General features: G+C 45.2%; 1 protein-coding gene across 2 annotated transcripts in view; it reads right to left on the reverse strand.

Moving 5' to 3' along the window:
- Positions 1–18,740, reverse strand: part of ADCY2 (adenylate cyclase 2) — a 376,288-nt gene that overhangs the window by 272,203 nt on the left and 85,345 nt on the right. For both annotated transcript variants that reach the window (XM_079144908.1, XM_079144907.1), the window contains exon 3: positions 4,623–4,784. In XM_079144908.1, the coding sequence (XP_079001034.1) occupies positions 4,623–4,784 (162 nt within the window). The remainder of the gene's footprint in view (positions 1–4,622; positions 4,785–18,740) is intronic.

An 18,740-nucleotide genomic window follows, 5' to 3' on the forward strand; every position in this document is an offset into this window, starting at 1 on the left:
GAGAACAAGATGAGTCTGAAACCTCTTGTCATGAGAGGAAAGCAAGGAGGTACCCAGAAGATGACAGGGACGTGCCAGCACAGAAGCCAGGCTCAAGGTGCCCCTGGACAAATCTGAGACACTTTGGTTATGTAAATGAACAGCAGGGGTTTATGAACTATCAAAGAGTGAAAATAAGAAAGCACAAGACTATATACAAATAAACAAACAAATGGAAAGTCTGATGAAAAACAGGATAGATGCATAGTCTTCAAGTAACTCCTCCTAAAATAAGTATTAATAAGAAAGAGGAAAAGAACGATTTCAAAGTGGAAGAGCCTGGTAGGCAGTGGCATAACCCAGGTGCACACCAGGAGATAGAGTGCGATCAAGACGGGGTAGTTATGGCCCGGATGCAGCTGCACTGGGTACACTCCCCACACCAATTCCTGCTCCGTTAGACCCCGACCTAGCATGGGGACATCAGGCAAAGTCAAGCTGAAGGACCGTTTACAAAATAGTGAGCCAGCAGTCCCAGAAGGTGTTACCATCCTGAGCACCACAGAAAGACTGCGAGAATGAAGGCCAGAGAGAGTGGATGACACAGGGCCCTGGGTGCTTCTGGACCCGCCCTTTCTCTGAAGGGCACATTAATGGCAAAGCTGGAGGAACTTGAATAGGGTCTGAGAGTCAGACGGCAATTACACAGCAACGTAACTTCCCACCTTTGACGCCATGTTAGGACTGAAGGAGCAGGGTTCTGTGGAAAATCCCGAGGCACCGTGGCGATGTGGTATTCAGTTGGCAACCAGCTTATTCTTATTTTTTTTAACAGGCTTTTGGGCTGACATATGTTTATCTTTTTTTTTAATCACTTATTTTATTTTTCATTCCATATTTTTTATTGGCATACTATAATTGTACTTTTTTTTTTTTTATGGGTACTGGGGATTTTACTCAGGGGCACTTGACCCTAAGTCATATCACCAGCCCCACTTTGTGTTTTATTTAGAGACAGGGTCTCACTGAATTGCTTAGGGCCTCATTTTGGCTGAGGCTGGCTTTGAACTTGGAATCCTCCTGCCTCGGCCTCCCAAGCAGCTGGGATTACAGGCGTGCACCACCACGCCCAGTTAGTTGTACATATAGATGGGATTTATCGTTACACATTCATACTTGTACACAATATAATTTTCTGTACTGTATTAGTGATTTATTGGTAAGTCCATGATTATTTCAAAATAAAAGTTATAAAATGTATTAGGGATTGTACTTTAAAATGTAATGGGAAATACCATCCGTACTTTCCAATTATTAACTAAATTTCCTCCATTGAGTGACCAGTCATAGCCTGAGAATCCAGTGCACTTCAAGGAAAATGCTGGCAAAGTGAATTTCCTGAGGACAGTGAGCTCTGTTATATAGTGTGGAAAGAGGACAAGATTTTCTCCTAAGTGGACATTTTGGTTAACAGATATACACTACACATGCTCAGAGGCTTTCCAACGTTCAAACGTATGAATGAAACCAAACTCTCCATATGGATCAAAGCTACAAAGAATGCACTCCTCCATTGAAAGTTAGAGGGCAGGCTGATGCTTACTGACTACCTGGGATGGAAAACCTCTTCCTTCAGACCAGTCCAGTGTGCTGGACATGGTGCTGTTTGGACAATGACACCACAGCCACAGAACCTCGCTCACGGCACTCTAACCTACGTGCACTGTGCTGTGCACTAAAAGGGTCCAGTCAAGTGTTTTCTTCCACCTCAAGCCAGTGGTAGTTTCAGTTCTACTTCCAGCAGGGGCTAAAAGCTGTGAAAGCTCTTTTCTTCATACCTTGATGTTTACCTATGAACTTTCCATTTTATAGCAATTGCTGTATTCCACCTTTCCCAGCTCCTGGAATCGCTATGAAATGACTTTTGAGGGATGCAGGAAATGGACTGCTTGTTCTTCTTTGCTTCTCCATATTATTCTTAATGAAAAACTACTGAATGAAGCATTTTTATTCTTTTGGCATTTTCTACTAATTATCCTACCTCTGGCTGGCTGTCGATATGAAGTATTTTTCTTTGTTGGTTTTTGAAAATAGTAAATAAAAATTTAAGGTTAGATTCTTTCCAAATTTGCTTTTACTAATACAAGCAAATAAAAATGCTTTCAAGAACCCAACTCAATACAGTATGCAAGGAGCTTGAACACAACAGTTCTTTGTAAATAAACCTAGTTAATCCTTATGGGCAGGTATTAAAATTCTCTTTTCCACTACTTTTTCCTATTTAATCCACACCAGCAGACACTTCACCTATGTATGAAGGACATGAAGAGATAGGTACAAAATGTTCAAGGACGTGATCCAGGGGAGCCCCGCCCCTGAAGGTGTCGTGAGCCAGGAAGTGTCTGAGGGTCCTACTGCCGGACAGAGGAGGACTTTCCCTCAGTTAATTCCAGAATGTAAACTCGCTGAGCAGATCGTGTACTTGTTGCTGTTGCTGCAAAGACATCCCCCGCACCCTGACCTGGATGTGCCCACCTGAGGGCATGTTGAGGGTAAGGGCCCAAGTAGAGGGAGGGTGGAATTCATGGGGGAAAGGACAAATGGCCCATTCACAACCCCAGGGAGGCTGCAGGAGGCAGAGGGTAAAGCAGGCCAGAGCTCCACACAAGGCAGCTCTTCTCCATTGCCTTCACAGCTGGGTTGGTCTTTTTTTGTTTTAAATAGAAAGGTGGAAGCTAGAGGCTGGGAGGTAGGGATATGAGCAGTTGCTGGTAGTAACTGTCAGTGATACAATGAGCAAGTTCTGGGATCTGTTTATAACCCAGGCGGTGAGGGAAGTAACAAATTTGATCATAATAACCATCACACAATATATATGTATGTCAGATCATTACGCTGTATGCCTTCAAAACATGCCATGTTTGTCAGTCAAATATTTTACAATAAAAACCAAGCATTCCACCATCAGTCTTCCCATCGATTAGGTGCTGGAGCCTCCTTCTGTGCCTCAGGAAGTGTGGGTCACTGGGGTATGCTCAGGTGCAGTGCGCAGAGCAGCCGTTACGGTTGAGACATGAGGTGTCCCCCTGAAGCCCATGTGTGAGACGATGCAAGAAGGTTTAGAGGAGACATGATTGAGTTATGAGAGTCTTAAGCCAATCACCTGAATTAATGTCCTGAAAGGATCAACCACGTGGTCGCAGAAGGCGGGTACGGTGAGTCTGGAGGAGGTGGGCACTGGGGTGGTGCCTGTAGGGTACATATTTGTCTCTGGGGAATGGAGTCTCTCTCTGCTTCCTGATCATCTTGTGATCTGCTTCCTTCTGCTGCCTCCACCATGTGGTCAGCCTCACCTCGAGCCCTGAGGAAGGAGGCTGCTGCGTATGAACTGAGACCTCTGAAACCATGAGTCCCAAAATCAACTTCCTCCTCTAAGGTTGTTCTGGTCAGGCCTTCAAGTCACAGCAATGAAGGAGCTGACTGAAATAGGAGCAACGTGTCTTTCCTGGGCCCTCTGCTTCCTGGGAGTGGAGCATCCCAGTGATATCAGAATCAGACAATGCAAAACCCTGCCTTACTGCGCAGTCATGGCCACTACCTGCACACCCTGTGAGGGATGTGTAACGTGCAGTCTTAATGAACGGGATCTTATGATGAGCACTAGGAGATGAATATTGAGAAAGGAGCTCCCTAGGAAGCTTTCAAATCAAGGGAGACAATAACAGGCTCAAGGATAAGCCTCAAGTTTTCAAATTAAACATCTCATCAAGTGCATCAAAAACTGGTTTCTAGTCTCTGGAGGACTCAGGTGAGCCGTATCTAAAATCCTCATTCCTAGGCCAGGATGCAGATTAGTGACAGAGCACTTACCTAGCAAGCACAAGGCCCTGAATTCCATATGAGCACCATAAGAGCCTAAGTCAAATCTCCTTTCCAATAGTGCAGAGCTGTTGGTGACTGTGACTCTGCCTTGCTGCATTTGACATCACTGACACCTGTGTTGTGCCTGGACCCCATACAGCAAAAGAAAACACAGCTTTCACAGGTAAAAAAAAGTACTGTTAGAAATAACTCCCAATCACTGAACCTCATGCTTATGGATGTACATAATAAGAAATCAGTAGCTGTTAAAATGCTTTTAACTAATTAAACAGAATGGCTTTTTTGAAATGTCACTTATTACTAAAGCAAAATTTGCTGTGGTAGCATTTTAAAGAACTATGTTTTTCAATGCCCACAGACCTGCCAGAAGATTGAGAGATGGAGAATATTTTTGTCCTCTGTAAAGAGAGAGGTGGGAGAAATATGAATTTAACAGTATATGTTATTTCAATCTAAAAATAAGAGTGCTTAATGGCAATGAAAGTAAGAATACCTTTTCACCATCAAAAATCAAATCGCCATTCGAGAATCAGTGCATGGCAGTTGCCAACCCAATTTTCCTGCTAACATTAGTTTCACTGTCGCTAATGGCTAAGCGACTTGGCCGGGCCGAGGGACACAGCATGAGGGACGGTGACAAGGGGCGGCAAGGGAACAGCTCTGGGTACCAGACGACAGCACGCCTGGAATGAAGCCCAGGGCCTCCACTCCATCCCGAGGGACGTGGAAGGTCGCTCTCCTAGATGCCGAGGCGCACTCACCTGCCAGACCAGGTGCTCCTTGGCCCCCGGCGTCGCAGACAGGCAGACGCTGAGCACAATGGTGTGGGACGAGGAGGTGAGGACGCTGGCGATGATGGCATCCCGCATGTTGAAGGGCAGCATGGTGTACACCACGAAGATGATGAAGAGGAAGAAGGACACCTGTGGGGAGAACAGGAGGTCAAGAGATCCGCTCTGAGGGGAGCCTCTCCTTCCCACAGAGGGCAGAGAAAACCACAGGCTCAATTAAGAAATAACGACGTGACACAAAGGGCGGCATTGGAGACAATTCCACCGGGTTTCCACAGGGACTGATGGCTGTGACCGGATCTTATTTAGGACTGCGGGACTTTCGCTTCTGTGGCCAAGCCACTGCGGACCTTAGGTAAGCCTGAGCGGCACCTGGGCACGCGGGCAAAGCGGGTCCTGGACCGTCGGCGCCTGGTATCTGGGCATTAGAGCTCAGAGGTGGCCCGGCTGTTGTGGACTTCTTCCAGAGGAGGTCAGACAGAGCAGCCACGTGACCCAGCAGTTCCACTTTCAGACATGAACCCCAAAGAAATGGAAACCGGCTCTCAAGCAAACACGTGTGCACGCACGTTCATAACACACTCACATCACAGGCAAACAGCAGACACAAACCCCCAGCCAGGCGCAGACGGGTAACAGGAGGCTGTTCAGCCATACCTGGAAGAAAGTACATGCCCAAGTGGGGGATCCGGGAGAAGTGGTACCAAGTGGATGCACCTGGGTGAGCTGCACCGTGGTGTCACTCCATTCATCTGAACTATGCCGAAAAGCAATCCACAGAGACAGAGAGCAGATTGGCAGTTGCCAGAAACTGGGGTGGGGTGGGGCATGGAGTAGAGAGCAACTGCTTAATGAGAACGGAGTTTCCTTTTGGAATGATGAGAAAGGTTTTGGAACCAGTTCTTGGGGTGGGGGACAGGTGGACAATCCTAGTCCTCAGCGACATCACACCCCAGTGGCAGGTTGGCCATGGGCGCTGGCTGCCACTTCAGTTTGCATATCCTAAGAGTAGGAGCTGCCTTCCTGCCCAGCCCACCCTGAGGAGAGGATGAGGTGGACTCTGAATCGTCTTCTCTAATCAGCACCGCTGCTGTCTCAGGATGTCAGCCAAGGAGGAGAGTGACCAGGGACCCGCTTCAGGAAGCCCTGGGATCTACTGGACCCTTCAGGGCCCTGCTTCCTCTCTTCAGGCTACATTTATAAGGAACCTCAGGTCAAAACACATGGCACAACAGGTTATCATATTTTCTAGAAAATAATTTTATTCATTTACCTCTTCAAAATCAAAGACCATGACGGTGTGTTCCAGTTAAGCTCCGTCACTTTCCATTCTGCACGTGGAATGTAAAACCAAGGCCAAAAAGGAAAAAGGTTTAAGATCATCTGTGTACCAAGATGCAAGATGTAGATGGAAGAGACAGTCATTGCTTTGGGGGAAATTTCACAAAATGAAGGGTAATCTCCTCAGACAGGTGGGACACCCCCCACCCCCCCATGTCATCCTTCCTGGTACAGAATACACAGAAAGCGTTCTTGGAACCAATAATCATATTTCAAAACCACTAATAACTAGAACTAGCATTTACTGAATGTCTGGTGTTCAGGCCTTTCACAATCCATCTCTTGTGCCTGGGTGAGAACCTCAAGCTGTAGGAAAGATCTCCTTAGGAATGAAGAACAACTGCTGTGTATCCATAGTTTATTGAGAAAATTAATTTTGGGGAACTCCTAATATCCATCAAATTGCAGGAAGTATTCATTTCTTCATGCAGCACCTTGTGTCTCACTAAAGGAACTTGGTCTGCAGAGTCGTACTGCAAGGGGTCAGAAGCTCAGCCCTCTTTGCAGAAGAGCTTCACCCACCCACTGATGGATAGATCACAACTGGTCAGTGTCAGAACTCAAATACAAACCCCAGGGTCAAGCCTTCTCTCTCTTCTTGGTAAAGAGCTCACAATAGTTCCCTCCTCCAGTAGATACAAATACCAGTAATCAGGAGAGAAGCCAAAACTTGAAAACGAAGCCATAGCAAAAGGCATGAGCGCGTGCTATTTCTGCAACTGTGAGAGTGACAGCAGGCCCTTGTCAGTGGCTCCGACGACCACAGATAGCACCTGCAGTTGTGTCTCAGGCACTGGATGCTCTTGATGAGGGGGACCCATATTTAAGACTTATTTCAGAATTGCTAATACTGCCACAGCACACTGATCGCTCCTTCAGGTCTACATGACTTGTGTGTGTTCACAGATCGGTTGTCATAAACACTTAGCAATGTTATGAGTTAGAGAAGGAGTTATACTAAATACTTGGAAACTAGGAGTGAATAAAGAAACCATGTGTTTGAAACGTTGAATAGCAGAACAGACTCTACTAAGCAGGGTGGCCTGGTCTTATCACTCTTAACCTTTGGGGTTAGATGAGTCTTTATCCTATGCATTACAGGACCTGGAGCAGTAACCCAGCCTCCATGCATGACATGCCACTGTAGCAGCCCCCAAAGACGTGACAACTGAAAACATCTCTGGCCATCACAAATGTCATCCATAGGCTTCTCTGGCCCTGGTGAGAACTGTTCAGCTATAGCCCAGGTTTCTTTCAGGAATGTAAAATTGGTACCTAGTCACAGTTTAATAAGAAAATTAATTGACTTTGGAATCTCTACTATCCATCAAACTTAAAGGACATATTTTCAATTGATATTTTTTCTACATTCAACATTTGATGCAAAAACTGTATATCCTCCAAGAGGTATTAAATGGATACATTCAGTTATTAAAGTTAATAGTCAGTTATAAACAGGGACTTCTCAACTACGTCTTGTCCTTATAATGAAAACATCTTTAGTGTTTCTTGGAAAATATCAAATTCTTGAACAATTTAATTTGGGCAGCTTTTAAATTATTGCATAAGTTCCATTCATATGAACTTCTGCAAACATGTGGTACTTTGAAGGGACAGGTGGAAGGCTTGGCCATTAACACCCAGATAGAGACTAGACTTCAGTTGCACGAACACAGTAGCTCTTGGGAAAGGCTCACTTTTAGACGGCAAAGTGAATTTTCTAAAGGTTAATTAAACAAACTGTGTTACCTCACAATCAGGGTTTTAGGGGCAGCTTTTCAGGATCTCAGCTAGGGATGCCTCAGTCACATCCAAAGTGGAACTGTGTTGAAGAAAGTCAAGCTCATTTCAAGTCCCATGGGGGAATGTTCTTCACATCTTATTAATCTCAGAGGGTTCTAGTCTTTTCCAAGCCTGCTTGTCAACACAACTTCAATTGGTCATATGAAAAACTAAAATGGGCTTGGCACATCTAAAAAACATGTAAGTAAACACGCTCCAAAGAGTCTAATGCAATCTCTCCATTTTCCACGTTACCATGGGGAAGTGCGGGTCTCCTTAGATTCCACTGTCCAGAGGTGGAAGGATGGAGACTGGTCTGAAGGCTGCAACCCTGCACAGGTACCCAGGTTAGTGCAGCATCTGAGTTGGCAGTGAGTCACTTTCAAGCACGTCTCCTCTCCAGTCCTGCGTTTACCTTGCAAGATGCATACATCTTCCCCCAGATCTTCCACTTGAATCCGAAGCTCCACCGGTTTCTAACCACAATGAGCTTCCCTTGTGTTCTTCAACCTGTTCCCCCTCCCAGAGTAACTCACTTCTGCCTGCGACGGCTTAGTTTTAATAACCCAGGTGCAGACCCTGGGGGTCACCTTTGACTATGCTCTCCTTCATGTCCACAATAAAAATGTGTCATCTTGCTTTCGAGTTCAGCGTACTGCCTGTCTGTCTGTTCCTGTCCACCATCCTCCCCACTAAGCTGGCGCATTGCTTTTCACTGGGAAGAAGTATCCCTGGTCTAAATCTCTCCCTCTCCTCTCCTCCCTCATCAAACAGAGGGCATTCTTGCTCATTTGTGTCCACTCAACCTCTCTCCATGCTCTGGGTAACCAGCAGGACTCTTCCAGACAAATGGTACCACTTAACTTCACCATTTGCTTTTCTGTAGTCGTGGTCCCATGGCTTGTGTTGACCGATGAAGCAGAAACAGAAGTGATGTGGCCTTTCCGGTAAGAAATTTTAAAAGTCAGTACATGCTTTTTGCTGGCTACCTGGTAATCATGGGACCATGCTGGAGTTTCTCCAACCTGGGTCCCCAAGAGAGGAGTGGAATCCCTCGTGTGAGCCATGCACACCTGCAGTCATGTAGGTGACTGATAAGTCTTTGTGGCATTTAGTCCCCAGGTCTCTCTCTCTTCTGGTTTTAGTGACAGCATCCTTATGAGAATTAGATGTTTTACATTCATTGTCGGCATCATTAGCATCTACTCACCAAATTCATCTCGAATCATCCCACCACCCTCTTTGGTCCAACTGGCCGCACTATTAGCTAGAGACATGCTGATTTTCGAATTAGCATTTTTCTAATAGATGAATTACATTAAAAAAAAAAAAAACTCACTGTACAGACATTGGTGGCAGGCAACAGCAGATTGGAGACAGAGCCCCGCCCTGGGAGGACACAGACTGCTACACAACTCATCCCCCTCTCCTCCTGCAGCAGCCCTGGAGTCCTGCAAGGGGAGAGGGGACCTTCTCCAGGACTGAAGGTGGCATGAAGCTGCATCATCTTCAGAAGGAAGGGATGACCCAGGCCAGCAGCTGGGACTCCCTGATGGCTATTCTTTTAGAGCATCAGCACTCAGTCCACAGGAGCTGGCCGCTGAAATTCCTCCGCTCAGTTCTGCTCTGTGCACCTGCACCTCCGCTGGAACAGTGAGAAGCGGGCTCCACTCTGCCTCCTGGGAATGCTCCCAGCAACAGGGGCTCTTTCAGAGGAGCCACTTTTGAAGGGACTGGCACAGTGAAAACTCCGGTGACCTGAAGGAAGGGTGAGGTTGGCCTGCTGGCTCACAAGGGAAGCGCTCTGCAGACCCACGCTCATTGCTCCTGGGCAGCATCTTCCTGGTGCTCATGAGCTCCTCAGCTGAAGCTTTCTGAAGGCAAGATCAGAACTGGGCAAGGAGAAGGATGTACTGGAAGGGATGGCTGCTCTCCCCTCCTCAGAGGCAGGCTGGAGGGAGCCCGATGCAGAAGTCTGGAAGATTCTGTGATTTGGGGTTCTTTCTGTGTCACATGCCAAGTGTACCATTTTCCTGCACCTATCATAACAAATCACCACGTGCAGAGTGACTTAAAACAACAACGACTTTCACTGTTGGGAGAGTGAAAATCCAGAATGTCGTTGGCAGGTCTGGTTCCTCCTGGAAGATCCAGGGAGAAACTCCTGCATGCCTTTCTCCTCACAGACCCAGGGGCTTCCAGCAAGACCAGGCTCTTGGGGAGCAGATGTCTGCAGTCCTCACATCAGGGCCTGTTCCTGGTCCCGGGGACTGTGCTTTCACACGCCATCCTCCGCCTACACTTCCCTCCCGGTAAGGACACCAGTCATTGGACTTAGGGTCCACCCTAAATCCAGGATGATCTTGTCTTAATTTGATTATATGCACACAGACCCTATTTTCTAATAGGGTCAGATTCACAGGTACCAAGGTTTAGGACACAATTCAACCCATAAGATCTAAGTGATGCTGTAGATCAAGCCAGAGTTTAGATCTCAAGCACTTAACATCCTGTGCTCCATTCCCAAGTCAGAGATTAAAAGAAAGTGTCCACAATACCAAGATTATTTACATTTTGGGAATCCAAGGTAATTTGATTAGAATTAATTTGTTTGATATTTTTGTCAGAAAATTACCATGAACGTGACTGAAAATGATGGCGGTTAAGGAGCAGCGTAAGCAGAGGTGGCACCAACCTGGGACCATTGCAATGTGGCATCATGCAGATGACAGCTGGCGTTGTACCCACCCTCTCCTGTGTCACAGGCCTACAGTGCAAGCCCAGGGTCTCAGACTATGGCTCAATGACAAGACAAAGCCAGGCCAGTAGCAGCTCAAAAGATGGAGCCTCTAGTTTTCCCCTTAGAGTTCCTCGCTCTAATGTCTGAATGAAGCTTTGCTGTTCATTCCATTCTCTCCAGAATGCTTAAACATGCATAATCAGCAAGATAATCAGGATTAGTTATGTAAATCACAGCAGTGCTGTGGAGAAATACACCATCAGAGAAAGATTTTCTATTTTTGTTATGCTAATAATGCTAAGGGAAATAACATCTCGGTGGGTGAACAGAATGTAAGTTATTTCGTAACCAGAAGCTGAGCTACTCAGATTGCTTTTCTCTCCAACAGAACTGAGGAATTGGGAATACCATAGTATTTTAAGCAGTATTTTAATTTTCAAAGACACAGGTTTTACTCAAAACCACAGGAATCATACCATTCTAACGATAATATTGGGGTATGGTTCTTATACCATTGTATCTTCTTATTGGAGAGTATAACCAGAAATGAAAACAGTTAGTAGACATTATCTAGGAAAAAAGGTAGAATTCTTTAAACATACTTTTTGTTGTTGTTGTTGTTCCAGTGAGCCACATCCCTTTTTGATATTTTACTAAGCTAAGTTACTGAGGTCCTTACCAAGTTGATGAGGCTGGCTTTGAACTTTTGATCCTCCTGCCTCAGGATTGCAGGTGTGCGCCAAGGCACCTGGCTTGACTTTAGACATTCTTAAAAGAAAATACACAAATGACCAACAGATTTACAGAAAAAATGTTCAACATCACTAATCACAGAAATGAACATTAAAACTACAATGAGATCTTTTCTCTTGCTCTCTCTCTCCTACTCACTTGCTTTCTTTCTCCTCCTTGCTTTTCCACTCTCTCTAGCGTGCGCCCTTTCTCTTTCCTTTCTCTTTTCCTCTCATTTTCTCTCTTACCCTGCAGGGAGACACTCTGTTTGCTTAATAAACTCCCTTGTGTGATTAAAAAAAAAAAAAAAAAAAAAAAAAAACCACAATGAGCTGTCACCTCACTCTGGTCAGCATGGCTATCATCAAGAGATGGAGAAGTGGTGGCCAGGTGAGGAGGCAAGGGCTCCCCTATCCACCATCAGCGAGGATGAAGACTCATGGGGTCATTATGGAAAACTGTATAAACATTCCTTGGAACACCAGAAATAGGTCACCAAATGCCCAGCGATGCCAGTTCTGGGTTCTTCCCCCAGCTACTATATTCCCAGGTTCTCTGCAGCCCTGTCCACAACAGCCGGCCCACCTGTCCATCACTGCACCAATGCTCGAAGCAAAGTGCAGTCTATGCACGCAACCAAATGTTGTTCAGTCTCCAAAAGGAAGGGCATTTTGACATTTGTGATGACCCGGAGGGGACTGGAGAAGTTTATGCTGAGTGAAATGCACCAGGCTCAGCAGGACATTCCCACTGATGTGTAGAATCAAAACGACTGCGCTTAGGAAGCAGAAAGTAGGATGGTGGTCACCAGAGGCTGGGCTGGAGGATCAGGAGGTGATGGTCAAGGTACCAAGCCTCAAGCAGACAGAGGAATAAGCTTCTTTTAGTAGCACTCGGATCCACAGTGCAGTGGTAAGTAAGTAAGAGCAGTGCATTGCACATTTGAAAATTACAAAGAGAGTAAAGTTCAAGCATCTTTATCACAAAAAGTGCTGAGTATTTGAGGTGATGGATATGTTAGTAGGTTTGATTTGATTATTCTATATCACAACCACGAATCATAACATCACTTTGTACCCCATATGACATATGCAACTATAATTTGTCAATTTAAATATAAAAATTAGAAAGATAGACTTCTCGACTATATTAACCTAATTGAGCATTCCAGAAGATAAGTACTACATTCAAAGTAAAAATTTCCTCCTTAGATGTTATTCTCGTGTCTAAGGTTGATGACTTTGATAATTTATAAATGGGAAACTTTTATTTTTAACTTTTTGAAAATGTAACTAGAGAGTTATACAGCCAGGAATGTGCTTTCAGATTTTTGAAAACAAAATGTGGGGTTAGGGACGTAGCTCTGGATAGAGCGCTGGCCTAGGACACTGAAAGAACTGGGTTCAATATCCAGCACCACAAAAAAAAGAGTAAAAGATCTGCCAAGTATTTACCTTTGCACCTGGATTAGGATATCGTGTTGTTCCTTGATCACGCTCACACAAGATTACTTGGGTAATGACTATTTGCATTTTTGTACAAATATCACGAAGTGCGCGGAAGTGTCTGCTCCTGGTTCAGTGGGGGAAGCACTGCCTTTCCAGCTTCCTGCTGACCTGAGTGCAGGGGGCTCCCTGGAGCTCCCCAGCCTCTGCCAGTCCTCAGGATCCCTGTGCTTCCCTACCTCCTCTGTCCTCCCCAGGACCCCTGCCCCGAGGGAAGGGTGTAGACACAGGCGCTGCATGTATGTACGCAGACTTAGGTGAACCCACAACCTCAACCGGCTGAAATACCCTCGGACCCCAGCTGTGGTGTCCAGGGGAGAGGCCACCCCTTCTACGTCAAGACGGGGGGGGGCCAACCCACCAGAACGAAACTCAGGGAAAGGATTCTCTGTGCTTCCGGCCAGACGTCACCTCCACAGAGGAGGTCTGGACCTAAGACTGAAGAGGAAGTCTGTAGCAGTTCAGGTCTGGGTGCTTCCAGATGCTTCCAGAGCTTGTTCTGGTCCCCTTCTCTTTTCAAACACTCTGGCCTCTCCGGGCTTCACCAGGATTTCACTTAGGGTCTCAGAATGAGATCGACTGGCTCAGTTCTGAGATCAGTTCCTAATGTCAGGCTCATGGGCTCAAGGGATCAAGACACCCTGCAGCCAAACTGCTGTGAACATTCTTTACAGAGATGCATTAACAGAGGATCTGGACTGTAAACATGGGCCTGGGGTTTGCGGATGCGATTTTCCCAAGGGATATTTGATCCCCCGAACCTCAAACCTCCATCCTCCTAGAACTCTTCCCATCTCATTCTGTGGAACCTCTAGCCCCCAAACCTGGGAGAATGCTCTACATAATTTCTTCTTCCTTGTTTTTTCATTCCCCAAAGACATCCTGAATCCATTTAGCCTCCTCTGCCTGTGGCTAAAATTCAGTCCAAATCTCACAACTACCCCAAATTTCCTGAGAAGTATCCAAATGCCACCCTGATTAAAACCAATGTCCCCTGAAATGAGTATTTCACAGAGAAGCCACAGTGATATTTTCAGAAGTTCAAGCTGATCACATTACTGTTTCTCCTTTATACCTATCCCCCAGCTTTCTATAACACTTGGGAAAAACACAAAGCCATGCCAGCAAGGTCCCTCATGACTGGACTGATGTCCCCAGTATCACATCCCACCTGTGCCCACCAGTCCCATTCACGGTCCTCCCTACCTGCCTTTGTACGGTTCCTTGAACAACCTCAGGGCCTTTGCACTGGTACCTCTTCTGCCCCAAATGTCTTCCCTTGTCTGGCCTCCTCTTGTCACTTAGGCATTACAACTCAAGCATCACCGTGCTAGAGGGAACCCCACTGATGCCACCCTCTGAACTGTCACCTGTATTCTCAAGCTGTTGGAGCACTGTGTACTCTTCGCAGAGTCCTTAGAATTAGAATGATCATACATACATCTTTTTTTTTAAAATTATTTGCTGTTTTCCCTTTGCATATGCTGGTTCCATGGGGACAAAAATGCTGTCCAGGTGTTTCCCCGTGTCTGAGAATAGTGTCCAGCAACAACGACGACAAATAAAAGGAAAAAGTATCTGCTGCTGTAAGAAAGAAGGAAGGAATCGAACGTTCAGGGGTCATTCCACATGAACGCTGTGAGCAGGCAAGCCCAGGGGAGCCGCCTGACGGCCAGGTTCCTGCTGCAGGGAACTCCAGGTATGCACTTGGCTTGGTGCCCGGCACAGCTCCCCATGTGGCCGCACCTGGGATGGCAGGCATCTATCACCCACAACAAAATGACAGAACAGCAGAACTCCCAACTGCACATCCTCCATTGAAAGATCCAACTGTGCTTTCAATCACCAGAACCACTTAAAGGAAGTCGTGCAGATTGAACCAGTTCCTCTGGCGACTAGATGCCCTGCCAGCACCTACTTGGATGTGTGCATGCACAACCCGGGAGCTCATCAGAGGCACACACTCCAGAAGCACCCTGAGCGCACTGACTCAGGTTCTCCGCAAGCCTGCTCCCCATGCTGTGTGTGTGAGCACAGCTCTTCCCAGGGCTCAGCATTACTCCTGCCCTGGCAGCCGCCGCGCATGGGAGAGTCCAGGATGCCAACTGGGTAGAAGGGCACTCAGTTCTGAACTGCACGCAGAGCCACACAGTGCTGCTCAGTCAGATGCTAGGCAGACACCAACCAAATCCACGGCTCCGTGAATAGGAATAACTGCATCCGTTGGCTTTGTTACTGATTTCCTTGATGTGCCCAAACCAATTGGATTTTAAACTAAAGAGCATTAAAATCATTTGCTTCAACTTTATTGCTACTTAATAAACAAAAAGGATCAGAACTCCAAAAACTGAGGATGTGTGATCTCTGGGCCATGCCTCCTCCAGTGGTATTACCCAGTACCCCGTACTGCTTCCATTTTTCCAGTGGAAAGCTCTTGTTTCAGGAGAGGTAAAACAAGTGACCATTTAAGTCATCAAATAGCATCTCTTACTCAGTATCTGAATATTTTAAGTACAATCTCACTTTTTTGACTGTAAAAATAATACTTATTTCTTGGAAATTAATGTTATGAAATTTCAAAAATGCCTTTAAAATGTATTGCGCACATGTTATTTTGAAATATGTATAGGCTGTAGGACATCTAAGTAGAACCTATCAACATATGCATTACCTCACACACATGCTACATTTTTGTCGTGAGAAAATTTAAAATGCCTTACCAATTTTAAAGAATGCAATACACTGTGATTAGTTTCCATGTCATATAATAAATCTCTGGAACACATTCTCCTCGTCTAACTGAACTTGGGTCTCCTTTGCTGAACATCTCCCCGGTTCCCTGCCCACCCCAGCCCCTGGGGACCAGCTTCCTATTCTTCCTGTCTGGGAGGACGACTTCTTTAGATTCCACAGATGAGGGGCATCGTGAATTACTGGTCTTTCTGTGTCTAACATAATGTCTTCCAGGTTCATCCATGTTGTCAAGAATCACAGGACTTCCATCTTTTTAAGGCTGTTATTCCACAGCATACACATGTCACCACCTTCCCAAGCACTCATTTGCTGATGGAAACCGAGTCACACCTCAGCTCTTGTGAACAGCATGGCAGGTGCCTCTCTACGTGCCGCTCCCCTTCCTTTGGATGCACAGCCAGGAGTGGGATAGCTGGATCATTGAGTAGCTCTATTTTTAATTTTTTTCAGTAACCTCCACACTTCTTTCTACAGTAGCCATGATAATACACACAAAAAACCCTTTACACCTAAAATACAAGACAAAGAACTCAGGGCTATGTTGATGACTAGATGCTATAGCATAAGTTATGTTTCTATATAGTAATCTTAGTCCAAGAATTATTTTCTGAACATCAATTCTATAGAATGTGAAAGCATTTTTTAAATGTGATATTCTTAAGCAAAGGAACACATATTATGTTCTTTGATGGAAAGCCTCAGCTCCAAAAGGGTAATGATGAAACCATGAATCACAGGGTACCTTTCACTCTTCTTTTGAAAATGTTATGCAGAGTTAGATTGATGATAGAATAAGAGGTAAAACAATAACTTGCACTGTGCCTTTTTCATTTAAAATAGGTGGGAGGTATTTCATACATTTTAAAAAGCTTGGAAAAAGAGAAGAGTGGAGAAATACCCTTGCTTGGTGCTGGATACCCACCCGCCTGCATGTGTCGGCTTCTTCTCTTCAGTCACCACACACACATCCACTTACTCACCTGTATTTATTTTAACTTGAGAAAGCAGGAGGCATTTTGTCAGCCATTAAAGTGCTACATATCTTGAAAGCCCCCCACAGGTCCATGTGCTCATGGCATGGTCCCCACTCTGTGGTGCTCTTAGCAGCTGAGCTTGGGCTTAGTGAAGGCAGCGAGGTCATGGGGGTCTGCTCTTTAGGGAATCTGGGGACCCCAAACCATCCTGTCTCTCTCTCTCTGCTTCCTGATCAGCATGAGGTGAGCATCTTATGTCCCGCCATGATGTGCTGCCCTGCCACAGACACAAAGTCCTTGGGGCCCAGCAGCCATGGACTGGAACCTCCAACAGAGGCAAAACAGGTCTTCCTTCCAAGTTTATTACCTTACGTATTTTGGCACAGGGATGGGAAGCTGACCAACATGTAGAAACAAGAGAGGACCTGAAAAAACGTGAGAGTGTCCTAGAAATACTTCTTGTAAAGTATACTATCCATCCTAAAATTGATCTTTTGTTTCTCTCAAAATATTTTATGAGCAGAATTTATTGACCAGTGTTTCATATCGTAAGTTGGGGAAAACAAGGGGCCGAGGAGTTAAGCATTTTGCCCTAAGTCATGCAGCAGCATAGGATAGGCTGAAGAGAGCTTCCAGCAAAATCCCTGAGGGTCAAGGAGCCACACTGGAGCAGACTCAGTCCAGGGCATCCTCCTGTTATTCAGACGCCAAAGAACCCCAAGACCCACCCACCCTACCAGAACACCTTTCCTAACCCTAGGAAGCCCTTTGCCTCAAAAATTATTTTTCTTATCAAATTCAAGCAATGAAAACAACATATTCATTTGGTAACATTGTGGCAAAGTAACATTTATTAGAAAGTGTATACTTATGATTTTTAATAGCTTCGTGACGAGGAGAAAATCATTTGCTTTTTGATAATTTTTAAAAATTATTTCACAAGCTAGTAAATAACGTTCTACTTTCTGACAGTACTAGTACAGAGAGGTCTTGGTCACTTATTCATGCCTCACTGGCCTTCTTTCTGTGTGCACCAGGATGGCACCAGCCTACTCTTCCTCTGAAGAGTTTCCCACCCCTCCAACACGCAAGTGGTTACCAGTCAATGAATATGTGACACAAACATGACCCTTTCCATTGCACCTGCATTAGCTTCGCTTTCATTAATGTTCAGATTTAAATTATACAATAGATCGCCATAGAATCATGGATTTATTCGGAGCCCACGTGTTGAAAGAAAATTATAGAGAGACAGCCCTTGGGTCGCTAGCCTCATAAGCAGAGAGCAATGCGCTTTGCCCATAGTCTCGGGATCACTTAAAGGAATACTGATGACTCCATTAGCAGGACCAATCCCCTGACTGCAGCACAACCTGACTTCTGTCCAACCAGCTGTTGGTGCAACAAGAACTGCATCCTCATTTTTATTTATCTTTCTCATTCTGTTCACATGGAGGCTGCTTTGTTTTCCCTTTAGGAACCTGGATAAGGGAATCTTCACTGTTGTGCGTCCAGTATATAATAATGCAGATGAGGCCTGTAGGAGGCTTTTATAACTTTTAAGTCATTGGCCAAGGTGTAAAATGCCCCAAAATACGTGCTGTACTTTGTGTGCATGAGGCAGCCATATGTTTTCAGGCTACATAATGTTATTTCAGTTTATTTCATTTATTTGACATTCCTCCAGTTGTTTAGACAAACACTTCATCGAGTGTTAGGCACCAGGCCCGGCTGAATCTCTGGTTGATGGGCTGTGCCGTAATCATTACCTTATCTCTGTTTATGTACAGGAAAATAGTGCCAGACGAAACAATTTGGAAAGCAGTGATCAGTACCTCAATACAAGGCTTTGCAGGAGAAATGGTGTCCTGGAAAATTACTTTGAAGACATCAACTCAAAAGTAAAGGAAAAAAAAAAAAAGTACAGTCCTTGTTAAAAAAAAAAATGTTATGTAAAAGGGCTTTTATTTATATTCACTGTTTTGGTCCTTATGAATATTCATGCCCATATTCTTTTGAAATATTATATTTATTTAATCTGAAAGGCCAGTGCTTCAGATGAGAAAGACTCATGCGGGGAAAATGAGTGAATTATTCATCTAAAAACAAATATTGTTTTGGGACTGTTTCGTACTTGTGTATCCAACGTCTACATAAATCGCACCTACTGGAGCCTGCTTTGCACAATGGCTCCTACCACAGAAAGACCCACCAAGGCCTAAATGCTTGTTTGCTTTCTCTTTTATTCTGAAAGAGGAAA

The sequence above is a fragment of the Sciurus vulgaris genome, assembly GCF_902686455.1.
Source record: "Sciurus vulgaris genome assembly, chromosome: 6".
In the NCBI taxonomy this organism is placed as follows: domain Eukaryota; kingdom Metazoa; phylum Chordata; class Mammalia; order Rodentia; family Sciuridae; genus Sciurus; species Sciurus vulgaris.